We start from the raw sequence: 12,810 nt of genomic DNA, 5'->3' as shown, positions 1-12,810 counted from the left end.
CGTTACAACAAGGAGACAGACAGATGTTACAACAAGGAAACAGACAGAAGTTACAACAAGGAGGAGACAGACAGAAGTTACAACAAGGAGGAGACAGACAGAAGTTACAACAAGGAGACCGACAGACGTTACAACAAGGAGACAGACAGACATTACAACAAGGAGGAGACCGACAGAAGTTACAACAAGGAGACCGACAGACGTTACAACAAGGAGACAGACAGACATTACAACAAGGAGACAGACAGAAGTTACACCAAGGAGGAGACAGAAGTAACACCAAGAAGGAGACTGACAGTAATAACAGCAAGGAGACAGACGTTACAACAAGGAGGCAGACAGAAGTTACAGCAAGAAGGAGGCCGACAGAAGTTACAACAAGGAGGAGACAGACAGAAGTTACACCAAGGAGGAGACAGACAGAAGTTACAACAAGGAGGAGACAGACAGAAGTTACAACAAGGAGACAGACAGAAGTTACAACAAGGAGTCAGACAGACAGAAGTTACAACAAGGAGTCAGACAGACAGAAGTTACAACAAGGAGGCAGAAGTTACAACAAGGAGTCAGACAGATGTTACAACAAGGAGAAATACAGGCGTTACAACAAGGAGACAGAGCAGAATTAAGGCAGAATAAAACAAAACGAATCAATTTCCTGATATTTATGCTCAACATTCTGACGAGGATATTCACCACTTCACAAGTTGGGTCGTAGGAGGACTGTGTCCAATCAGAGAGCAGAGCCTGAGCATAACCTCTCTGACACCGGGTCTGGCCTGGAAGACGAGAGGAGATCTCCAGAAAACAACTCAAATCATTCAACACCGACAAAAGCAGATCGGAGGAGTGCTATCCTTACATACAGAACAATGGAAGTCAGTGAGAAAATATAGAATGTCCTGTCTTACACTGTGGTCTCTGGAGGGAGCGACTGGTCAGGGAAGCTGGGATGTATCCTCCTTCCTCATCCACACACCAACACTGACCTGGAGACAGTTACAACTCAGTCAATATAACACTGACCTGGAGACAGTTACAACTCGGTCAATATAACACTGACCTGGAGACAGTTACAACTCAGTCAATATAACACTGACCTGGAGACAGTTACATCTCAGTCAATATAACACTGATCTGGAGACAGTTACAACTCAGTCAATATAACACTGACCTGAAGACAGTTACAACTCAGTCAATATAAAACTGACCTGGAGACAGTTACACCTCAGTCAATATAACACTGACCTGGAGACAGTTACAACTCAGTCAATATAAAACTGACCTGGAGACAGTTACACCTCAGTCAATATAACACTGACCTGGAGACAGTTACAACTCAGTCAATATAACACTGACCTGGAGACAGTTACAACTCAGTCAATATAAAACTGACTTGGAGACAGTTACATCTCAGTCAATATAACACCGACCTGGAGACAGTTACATCTCAGTCAATATAACACTGACCTGGAGACAGTTACAACTCAGTCAATATAACACTGACCTGGAGACAGTTACAACTCAGTCAATATAACACTGACCTGGACACAGTTACATCTCAGTCAATATAAAACTGACCTGGAGACAGTTACAACTCAGTCAATATAACACTGACCTGGAGACAGTTACAACTCAGTCAATATAACACTGACCTGGAGACAGTTACAACTCAGTCAATATAACACTGACCTGGAGACAGTTACAACTCAGTCAATATAACACTGACCTGGAGACAGTTACAACTCAGTCAATATAACACCACTGTAGCTACTTCATTAGTCTCATCTGTTTCCAATCAGCATATTATGAATGAAACAATGAGACGTTGCTCATTACGAGAGGTGTCCTTCTAGAAGGGTCTAGAGAAGGTACAATGACCGGTACACTGTGGCTTGTATTACACTACTACAGTTACAATGTAGAGTTGGGTTGGAGGTCAGAGGTCGGAGGTGTGACTCTGACCTGTGCTGGGGTGGCACTGGGTGGGCAGCCACTGTCTGTGGGCATCACACTGGGGCCTGTAGGGCTGGTAGCCCAGCAGTAGAGACTGTCTCTCCTCCACAGATGCTGCCTGCTGGCTCTGCCAATAGAACCGCAGAGCTGGGGAGAGAAAATTCAACAAACACAGCGTGTTTGACTGCAATATTAACGACATGTTTCAGTTAATAACAACAACAAAAACACTATGAGAGAGAAACAATGACGTTGAGATGACACTAAATATTACAACAGTAGCCACCTAACACTCTTTAGTAGTTAACTCCTGGCAATGAAAGAAACAAGCAGTGGAGCACGTCACGCAGAGAAGGATATGACATCACACCAGACACATACTGGAGTGGGCAGCAAGTCGTAGAGTAGAGTGTGAGTGGCTCAGCAGCCTATCAGAGAGCAGCGTGGTCTGGTCGGAGGAGGAGGAGAGGGCGTGGAGTAGCTCGTCAGAGGTCAGACGGAGACCTTCAGCCAGCAGGTAGCTGGTACCCCAGAGGAGAACATCCAGCAGAAGAGCATGAGTTGACACACAAACATGTTGGAGAGGTTCTGACTAACGGAACAGCACAGTGTCTTTATTTAAAAAACAACGTATTATCAATATTATAAATAAATATAGTCACACTCTGTACATGGTCCAATAATGTGCTGGGTAAACACCCAGGTGTCGGCACACTGTCTCTTCTTCAGGGTTACCTGTAGCCCAGAGGGATGTGGGAGCTGTTGGAGAGGAGGACCAGACGCTCAGCCTCCTCCTGGAATTGGTCCACCTCAGCCACCGCCAGGGAACAGGAGCCTGGAGCTGACCCTGGGGAGGGAAGGGGAGAGGGAGGGGGAGGACCTGGAGACAGAGGAATAGCTCAAACAATTGTTATGTCCAAAATGACACCCTACCCCATTAATTAATAATGTAGTGGTTTGGACCAGGGCACCCTACTCCACTAATAATGTAGTGGTTTGGACCAAGGCAACCTACCCCCTTAATAATGTAATAGTTTGGACCAGGGCACCCTACCCCTTAATAATGTAGTAGTTTGGACCAGGGCACCCTCCCCATTAATAATGTAGTGGTTTGGACCAGGGCACCCTACCCCTTAATAATGTAGTAGTTTGGACCAGGGCAAGGTAATACAGCTAGATGAACTGCACACTATGGGCCAGTTTACCGGACACAGATTAAACCTGGTCTTGGACTAAGAAGAATTTAAAATCTCCATGGAACATGCTTTTCAGTCCAGGCCTAGGCTTAATCTGTGTCTGACGGGTGGTGGATCTGCCTACTCACACTGAACAGTCTGTCCTACGGGGACAGTGGCGTGTCTCTCTCCCAGGAGGTCCAGACAGAAGCAACTCTTTCCCAGACACTGCAACGCCACGTAGCTCCCGTCCTCCGCACACTTCGGCATGAACACCTCTACCCCAGCAGCCTGGCCTGACTTCACCTTCAAATTGTAGCAAACTTTATTTGCATATGCACATCGTAGGTTTACACAGTACACTACAATGAAACGCTTACTCTCAAGCTCTCTGCACAAACAGCGTAACCAATATGTAAAGTATTCAACAGAGATACAATAAAAACAATACAAAGTGAGTTCAAATACAGCACAGAAAGAAGAGTCAGTACTGTAGTTATTTACAATACAGCACAGAAAGAAGAGTCAGTACTGTAGTTATTTACAATACAGCACAGAAAGAAGAGTCAGTACTGTAGTTATTTACAATACAGCACAGAAAGAAGAGTCAGTACTGTAGTTATTTACAATACAGCACAGAAAGAAGAGTCAGTACTGTAGTTATTTACAATACAGCACAGAAAGAAGAGTCAGTACTGTAGTTATTTACAATACAGCACAGAAAGAAGAGTCAGTACTGTAGTTATTTACAATACAGTACAGAAAGAAGAGTCAGTACGGTAGTTATTTACAATACAGCACAGAAAGAAGAGTCAGTACTGTAGTTATTTACAATACAGCACAGAAAGAAGAGTCAGTACTGTAGTTATTTACAATACAGCACAGAAAGAAGAGTCAGTACTGTAGTTATTTACAATACAGCACAGAAAGAAGAGTCAGTACTGTAGTTATTTACAATACAGCACAGAAAGAAGAGTCAGTACTGTAGTTATTTACAATACAGCACAGAAAGAAGAGTCAGTACTGTAGTTATTTACAATACAGCACAGAAAGAAGAGTCAGTACTGTAGTTATTTACAATACAGCACAGAAAGAAGAGTCAGTACTGTAGTTATTTACAATACAGCACAGAAAGAAGAGTCAGTACTGTAGTTATTTACAATACAGCACAGAAAGAAGAGTCAGTACTGTAGTTATTTACAATACAGCACAGAAAGAAGAGTCAGTACTGTAGTTATTTACAATACAGTACAGAAAGAAGAGTCAGTACGGTAGTTATTTACAATACAGCACAGAAAGAAGAGTCAGTACTGTAGTTATTTACAATACAGCACAGAAAGAAGAGTCAGTACTGTAGTTATTTACAATACAGCACAGAAAGAAGAGTCAGTACTGTAGTTATTTACAATACAGCACAGAAAGAAGAGTCAGTACTGTAGTTATTTACAATACAGCACAGAAAGAAGAGTCAGTACTGTAGTTATTTACAATACAGCACAGAAAGAAGAGTCAGTACTGTAGTTATTTACAATACAGCACAGAAAGAAGAGTCAGTACTGTAGTTATTTGCAATACAGCACAGAAAGAAGAGTCAGTACTGTAGTTATTTACAATACAGCACAGAAAGAAGGGTCAGTACTGTAGTTATTTACAATACAGCACAGAAAGAAGAGTCAGTACTGTAGTTATTTACAATACAGAAAGAAGAGTCAGTACTGTAGTTGTTTACAATACAGTACAGAAAGAAGGGTCAGTACTGTAGTTATTTACAATACAGCACAGAAAGAAGAGTCAGTACTGTAGTTATTTACAATACAGAAAGAAGAGTCAGTACTGTAGTTGTTTACAATACAGTACAGAAAGAAGAGTCAGTACTGTAGTTATTTACAATACAGCACAGAAAGAAGAGTCAGTACTGTAGTTATTTACAATACAGAAAGAAGAGTCAGTACTGTAGTTGTTTACAATACAGTACAGAAAGAAGGGTCAGTACTGTAGTTATTTACAATACAGCACAGAAAGAAGAGTCAGTACTGTAGTTATTTACAATACAGCACAGAAAGAAGAGTCAGTACTGTAGTTATTTACAATACAGCACAGAAAGAAGAGTCAGTACTGTAGTTATTTACAATACAGTACAGAAAGAAGAGTCAGTACTGTAGTTATTTACAATACAGTACAGAAAGAAGAGTCAGTACTGTAGTTATTTACAATACAGTACAGAAAGAAGAGTCAGTACTGTAGTTATTTACAATACAGTACAGAAAGAAGAGTCAGTACTGTAGTTGTTTACAATACAGCACAGAAAGAAGAGTCAGTACTGTAGTTATTTACAATACAGTACAGAAAGAAGAGTCAGTACTGTAGTTATTTACAATACAGTACAGAAAGAAGAGTCAGTACTGTAGTTGTTTACAATACAGCACAGAAAGAAGAGTCAGTACTGTAGTTATTTACAATACAGCACAGAAATAAGAGTCAGTACTGTAGTTATTTACAATACAGCACAGAAAGAAGAATCAGTACTGTAGTTATTTACAATACAGTACAGAAAGAAGGGTCAGTACTGTAGTTATTTACAATACAGCACAGAAAGAAGGGTCAGTACTGTAGTTATTTACAATACAGCACAGAAAGAAGAGTCAGTACTGTAGTTATTTACAATACAGTACAGAAAGAAGGGTCAGTACTGTAGTTATTTACAATACAGCACAGAAAGAAGGGTCAGTACTGTAGTTATTTACAATACAGCACAGAAAGAAGAGTCAGTACTGTAGTTATTTACAATACAGCACAGAAAGAAGGGTCAGTACTGTAGTTATTTACAATACAGCACAGAAAGAAGAGTCAGTACTGTATTTATTTACAATACAGCACAGAAAGAAGAGTCAGTACTGTAGTTATTTACAATACAGCACAGAAAGAAGGGTCAGTACTGTAGTTATTTACAATACAGCACAGAAAGAAGAGTCAGTACTGTAGTTGTTTACAATACAGCACAGAAAGAAGAGTCAGTACTGTAGTTGTTTACAATACAGCACAGAAAGAAGAGTCAGTACTGTAGTTATTTACAATACAGTACAGAAAGAAGAGTCAGTACTGTAGTTGTTTACAATACAGCACAGAAAGAAGAATCAGTACTGTAGTTATTTACAATACAGCACAGAAAGAAGGGTCAGTACTGTAGTTATTTACAATACAGTACAGAAAGAAGGGTCAGTACTGTAGTTATTTACAATACAGTACAGAAAGAAGAGTCAGTACTGTAGTTATTTACAATACAGCACAGAAAGAAGGGTCAGTACTGTAGTTGTTTACAATACAGCACAGAAAGAAGAGTCAGTACTGTAGTTATTTACAATACAGCACAGAAAGAAGAGTCAGTACTGTAGTTGTTTACAATACAGCACAGAAAGAAGAGTCAGTACTGTAGTTATTTACAATACAGTACAGAAAGAAGAGTCAGTACTGTAGTTGTTTACAATACAGCACAGAAAGAAGAGTCAGTACTGTAGTTATTTACAATACAGCACAGAAAGAAGGGTCAGTACTGTAGTTATTTACAATACAGTACAGAAAGAAGGGTCAGTACTGTAGTTATTTACAATACAGTACAGAAAGAAGAGTCAGTACTGTAGTTATTTACAATACAGCACAGAAAGAAGGGTCAGTACTGTAGTTATTTACAATACAGCACAGAAAGAAGGGTCAGTACTGTAGTTATTTACAATACAGCACAGAAAGAAGAGTCAGTACTGTAGTTATTTACAATACAGCACAGAAAGAAGAGTCAGTACTGTAGTTATTTACAATACAGCACAGAAAGAAGAGTCAGTACTGTAGTTATTTACAATACAGCACAGAAAGAAGAGTCAGTACTGTAGTTATTTACAATACAGTACAGAACGAAGGGTCAGTACTGTAGTTATTTACAATACAGTACAGAAAGAAGAGTCAGTACTGTAGTTATTTACAATACAGCACAGAAAGAAGAGTCAGTACTGTAGTTATTTACAATACATCACAGAAAGAAGGGTCAGTACTGTAGTTATTTACAATACAGTACAGAAAGAAGTCAGTACTGTAGTTATTTACAATACAGCACAGAAAGAAGAGTCAGTACTGTAGTTATTTACAATACAGCACAGAAAGAAGAGTCAGTACTGTAGTTATTTACAATACAGTACAGAAAGAAGAGTCAGTACTGTAGTTATTTACAATACAGCACAGAAAGAAGAGTCAGTACTGTAGTTATTTACAATACAGTACAGAAAGAAGAGTCAGTACTGTAGTTATTTACAATACAGCACAGAAAGAAGAGTCAGTACTGTAGTTATTTACAATACAGCACAGAAATAAGAGTCAGTACTGTAGTTATTTACAATACAGCACAGAAAGAAGAGTCAGTACTGTAGTTATTTACAATACAGTACAGAAAGAAGAGTCAGTACTGTAGTTATTTACAATACAGTACAGAAAGAAGGGTCAGTACTGTAGTTATTTACAATACAGCACAGAAAGAAGAGTCAGTACTGTAGTTATTTACAATACAGCACAGAAAGAAGAGTCAGTACTGTAGTTATTTACAATACAGCACAGAAAGAAGAGTCAGTACTGTAGTTATTTACAATACAGCACAGAAAGAAGAGTCAGTACTGTAGTTATTTACAATACAGCACAGAAAGAAGGGTCAGTACTGTAGTTATTTACAATACAGCACAGAAAGAAGGGTCAGTACTGTAGTTATTTACAATACAGTACAGAAAGAAGAGTCAGTACTGTAGTTATTTACAATACAGCACAGAAAGAAGAGTCAGTACTGTAGTTATTTACAATACAGCACAGAAAGAAGAGTCAGTACTGTAGTTATTTAGAATACAGTACAGAAAGAAGAGTCAGTACTGTAGTTATTTACAATACAGCACAGAAAGAAGAGTCAGTACTGTAGTTATTTACAATACAGCACAGAAAGAAGAGTCAGTACTGTAGTTATTTACAGACAGGATGCAGGTAGAGAAGAGTCAGTACTGTAGTTATTTACAATACAGTACAGAAAGAAGAGTCAGTACTGTAGTTATTTACAATACAGTACAGAAAGAAGAGTCAGTACTGTAGTTATTTACAGACAGGATGCAGGTAGAGAAGAGTCAGTACTGTAGTTATTTACAGACAGGATGCAGGTAGAGAAGAGTCAGTTCATTAGTTATTTACAGACAGGATGCAGGTAGAGAAGAGTCAGTACGGTAGTTATTTACAGACAGGATGCAGGTAGAGAAGAATAGTCAATACTGTAGTTATTTACAGACAGGATGCAGGTAGAGAAGAGTCAGTACTGTAGTTATTTACAATACAGTACAGAAAGAAGAGTCAATACTGTAGTTATTTACAGACAGGATGCAGGTAGAGAAGAGTCAGTTCATTAGTTATTTACAGACAGGATGCAGGTAGAGAAGAGTCAGTACGGTAGTTATTTATAGACAGGATGCAGGTAGAGAAGAGTCAGTACTGTAGTTATTTACAATACAGTACAGAAAGAAGAGCCAGTACTGTAGTTATTTACAATACAGTACAGAAAGAAGAGTCAGTACTGTAGTTATTTACAGACAGGATGCAGGTAGAGAAGAGTCAGTTCATTAGTTATTTACAGACAGGATGCAGGTAGAGAAGAGTCAGTTCATTAGTTATTTACAGACAGGATGCAGGTAGAGAAGAGTCAGTTCATTATTTATTTACAGACAGGATGCAGGTAGAGAAGAATCAGTACGGTAGTTATTTATAGACAGGATGCAGGTAGAGAAGAGTCAGTTCATTATTTATTTACAGACAGGATGCAGGTAGGGAAGAAGAATCAGTACGGTAGTTATTTATAGACAGGATGCAGGTAGAGAAGAGTCAGGACGGTAGTTATTTACAGACAGGATGCAGGTAGAGAAGAATCAGTACGGTAGTTATTTACAGACAGGATGCAGGTAGAGAAGAGTCAGTTCATTATTTATTTACAGACAGGATGCAGGTAGAGAAGAGTCAGGACGGTAGTTATTTACAGACAGGATGCAGGTAGAGAAGTGTCAGTACGGTAGTTATTTATAGACAGGATGCAGGTAGAGAAGAAGAGTCAGTACGGTAGTTATATACAGACAGGATGCAGGTAGAGAAGAGTCAGTACTGTAGTTATTTACAGACAGGATGCAGGTAGAGAAGAAGAGTCAGTACGGTAGTTATTTACAGACAGGATGCAGGTAGAGAAGAAGAGTCAGTACGGTAGTTATTTACAGACAGGATGCAGGTAGGGAAGAGTCAGTACGGTAGTTATTTACAGACAGGATGCAGGTAGAGAAGAAGAGTCAGTAGGGTAGTTATTTACAGACAGGATGCAGGTAGAGAGGAGTCAGTACTGTAGTTATTTACAGACAGGATGCAGGTAGAGAGGAGTCAGTACGGTAGTTATTTACAGACAGGATGCAGGTAGAGAAGAGTCAGTACTGTAGTTATTTACAGACAGGATGCAGGTAGAGAGGAGTCAGTACGGTAGCTATTTACAGACAGGATGCAGGTAGAGAAGAAGAGTCAGTTCGGTAGTTATTTACAGACAGGATGCAAGTAGAGAAGAGTCAGTACGGTAGTTATTTACAGTTGTGCTGGGGGAGTGTCATAAAGTAATTACCTTCTGAGCAGCCGCTCGCTCCCTCTCGCATCGTGACGGACACCTTGGCCTTTGACCATTGAAACGTGACCCCGTGACCTCCTGACCCTGGGGGTCAGCACACCAACACTCCGAGCCTTGGCACTGGATCTCCTGATACTGGCCGCTGTCATCACAGCTGGGCACGTACAGGGCAGAAGGCTCCCTCTCACATCCAGCACCACCGGACTGGGCGCTCTCAAACAGGACCCTGAACAGCTCACCTTTTCAATTAAAATGATTTTAATTGATTTGAGTAAAAAAACAACTAATACAGTAAGATGTACATTGGATCCCCAGTGGACAACACATTTATCTAAACACTTGTTTCCAAAGAGCTCCTCGATGGTAGAAACAAATAGCTTGTAATGACGAAGTTACTAAACAAACCTAGCTGGGTGCTGTCCTCGGCTTTGGATAAGAGGATGGTTTGGCGTAGGGTGGAGAGGAAGTCTCCGTTTTCCAGGGTGGCGCTGATGAGTTGAACCAGATCTTGGTTGTTTGCCAGACTGGCTTGACTGAAACTCAACGTGCCGCTGACACCGACGGCCCCAGTGAAGTTAAACATCCCAGCGTTTCCTAAGAACTTTCCTCCGAACAGGTTCTCCTGGAGTCTCTTGGGGTTGGAGGCTAGAGATAGGGCCTTGAGGGCCATGGCCCCGCTAGGGAACATCCCCTGGATCGTCTCAGCCAGGATGTCTCCTAAATCGGATCGCTCGGAAAGAGACTCTCCAAGAGTCCCCAACAGGAGCTGTTGGAGTTGGGGGCTGCATGGAGACAGGGGGCTTGGGACTGGGTGTGTCTGTGAGTCCTTGGCTGATGGCACCTGATCTGAGGGGCTGGAGAAGAGCCTGGAGAGGGCCTGGCGACGCTCAGAGGTGCAGTCCTTCACTCCAGCACCTGGGTTCAGTAGAGGGAAAATGGCATGTTTCTATTAATTTTCTGTAGGCCTAAAATATTGACTGTTGTTTTTTTAATGGCTTCTATGTACAGCATGATAAACGAATTTCCCCCTGTGGGATAATAAAGTTAACTGAAATGAAAATATAAAACGCAGATAAGCTTTTATTCAGTAAGCGATTATTGAGGTGTGCTCTCTGTCTGCACAGTCAATGGTATTGTACTGTTGGTTTGGAACACCTAAATGGTCAAAGCATTATTTGAAACCAACAACACTGTTACTTAGTTACCACAGTCAGGGTGTCCTCCATGTTGTCGTGTCCCAAAGATCTCCTTCCCTGTGGGGTCGACACACCAGCACTGTCCACCCGCCTGGCACTGGGTTGGCACGTAACCCCCGTCGGAAGCACAGGACGCCACAAACACATTGCCAGCTTGGGCACCAGCGGATCGCTCGCTCTCACAAGGGCTGGGGCCTACAGGACAGATAGAGGGAGAGAGGGAAAATTAAATACCGGAAATATCATGGAAACCAGAGGAGGCTGGTTACGGGAGGACAGCTTCTAATGATAGCAGGAATAAAGGGAACGGTATCAAACACATGGAAAGCGCGTGTTTAATGTGTTTGATTCCAGTCTAGTTATTCGCTATGAACCCGTCCTACAAATAAAAGTGTCACCAGCCACCACTGATAGAAACGAGGCCAGATTGATGAAACTAACGTACATCTGAACCTGCCACTCATCGCCAGCTGGACGGCCAGGAACCTCCTCTGTAGGATACGGTACATGTTGGTCTGGGAGAAGGAGCGGCCTGGTTCCAGACCTGAGAAGGCTGTGTCGTACACCTCATCTAGCAGCAGCTCCACACCTGAACACAGGGAAACAAGGATTTTACTAACACACACTGTTTAATAGCGACACGTCTTGCTCTTCATTGTAATCAGAGGGCTGATATAAATACTATGCATGCCAGTCTCTCTTGGTTAAGAGTTGAGGAGAGACTGACTGCATCACTTTAAAAAAAAATAACGTTTTTTTAAGAAACAATGTGTTGAAAATCCCTAATTGTTTGCATAGTCAACTTAGACACAGCTCTGACACACACACACTTACCCCACCAGACATGCCACCAGGGGTCTATTCAAAGTCCCCAAATCCAGAACAAAATCAAGAAAGCGAACAGTATTATTTTGAGCCATTATTGCATGGAACTTCCTTCCATCTCATGTTGCTCAAATAAACAGCAAACCTGCTTTAAAAAACACCTCTCCTCTATTAGACATAGATATTCTGTGTGTATCTACTGATACGTAGGCTATGTGTGACATAAATGTATGTAGTTCTGTCCTTGTCTATTAATGTTCTGTATTATGTCATGTTTCATGTTCTGTGTTGGACCCCAGGAAGAGTAGCTGCTGCTTTCTCAACAGCTAATGGGGATCCTAATGAAATAATATACCAAAATGTTACCGTTATTTAAAAAGATCTATTTCTGATTCTCGATGAAAATCCAGTTAAGAGTTATTGTAAATCATGGTTCCTGTGTGTGTGTGTGTGTGTGTGTGTCACCTGTTGATGTAGCATCTATCTCACCTGTGCTGGGGAGCTCCCTGCCTCTGCTGTCAGCACAGAAACAGTAACTGGACACCTCTGGGAACATCTGTCTGAAGCTGCTGAACGTCTGGAATACTTTAGGGAACCTGTGGAAGATATCACACCTCTTCTCACTTCACTCTGTCTAACATAGGCTAAGAGAAGAGTAAAATACATGACAGTACTCTATAATACTAATTATAATACTACAATACTAATTATAATACTATAATACTATAATATAGAGTACATGTAGATGTCTGTAGATGTCTGGGAGGAACTCATTAAAGTTGTAAAGAGTTAGCTCTTCTACAAAGATGGACAGTATTTCATTAACTTACAACATTGATCCACATACAATAACTCTCTTCAAGAGCGCCTGCCTTGATGGTTAAAGGCCCCAAAATAAACATTTCATGTACTAAGCCGACGCCATCCTCCTTTAATTTGTGTTGCCAATATAAAAAGGAATCTCTTCCTTTACGTTTTTGATCTTGGGAGT

General features: G+C 40.8%; 1 protein-coding gene across 1 annotated transcript in view; it reads right to left on the bottom strand.

Moving 5' to 3' along the window:
* tg (thyroglobulin) overlaps positions 1–12,810 on the bottom strand; it is a 98,949-nt gene that overhangs the window by 79,458 nt on the left and 6,681 nt on the right. Inside the window, exons 7-17 of the mRNA XM_036961549.1 lie at positions 12,309–12,415; positions 11,440–11,583; positions 11,004–11,189; positions 10,204–10,713; positions 9,796–10,037; positions 3,281–3,437; positions 2,692–2,836; positions 2,338–2,477; positions 1,966–2,103; positions 912–989; positions 697–779 (exon numbers count right to left, since the gene is read on the bottom strand). Of these exons, the coding sequence (XP_036817444.1) occupies positions 697–779; positions 912–989; positions 1,966–2,103; positions 2,338–2,477; positions 2,692–2,836; positions 3,281–3,437; positions 9,796–10,037; positions 10,204–10,713; positions 11,004–11,189; positions 11,440–11,583; positions 12,309–12,415 (1,930 nt within the window). The remainder of the gene's footprint in view (positions 1–696; positions 780–911; positions 990–1,965; positions 2,104–2,337; positions 2,478–2,691; positions 2,837–3,280; positions 3,438–9,795; positions 10,038–10,203; positions 10,714–11,003; positions 11,190–11,439; positions 11,584–12,308; positions 12,416–12,810) is intronic.

Source organism: Oncorhynchus mykiss, chromosome 2, assembly GCF_013265735.2.
Source record: "Oncorhynchus mykiss isolate Arlee chromosome 2, USDA_OmykA_1.1, whole genome shotgun sequence".
NCBI classification, from domain to species: Eukaryota; Metazoa; Chordata; class Actinopteri; order Salmoniformes; family Salmonidae; genus Oncorhynchus; species Oncorhynchus mykiss.
The sequence above is the reverse complement of the archived record's forward strand: the minus strand, read 5'-3'. Positions and strand labels throughout refer to the sequence as shown.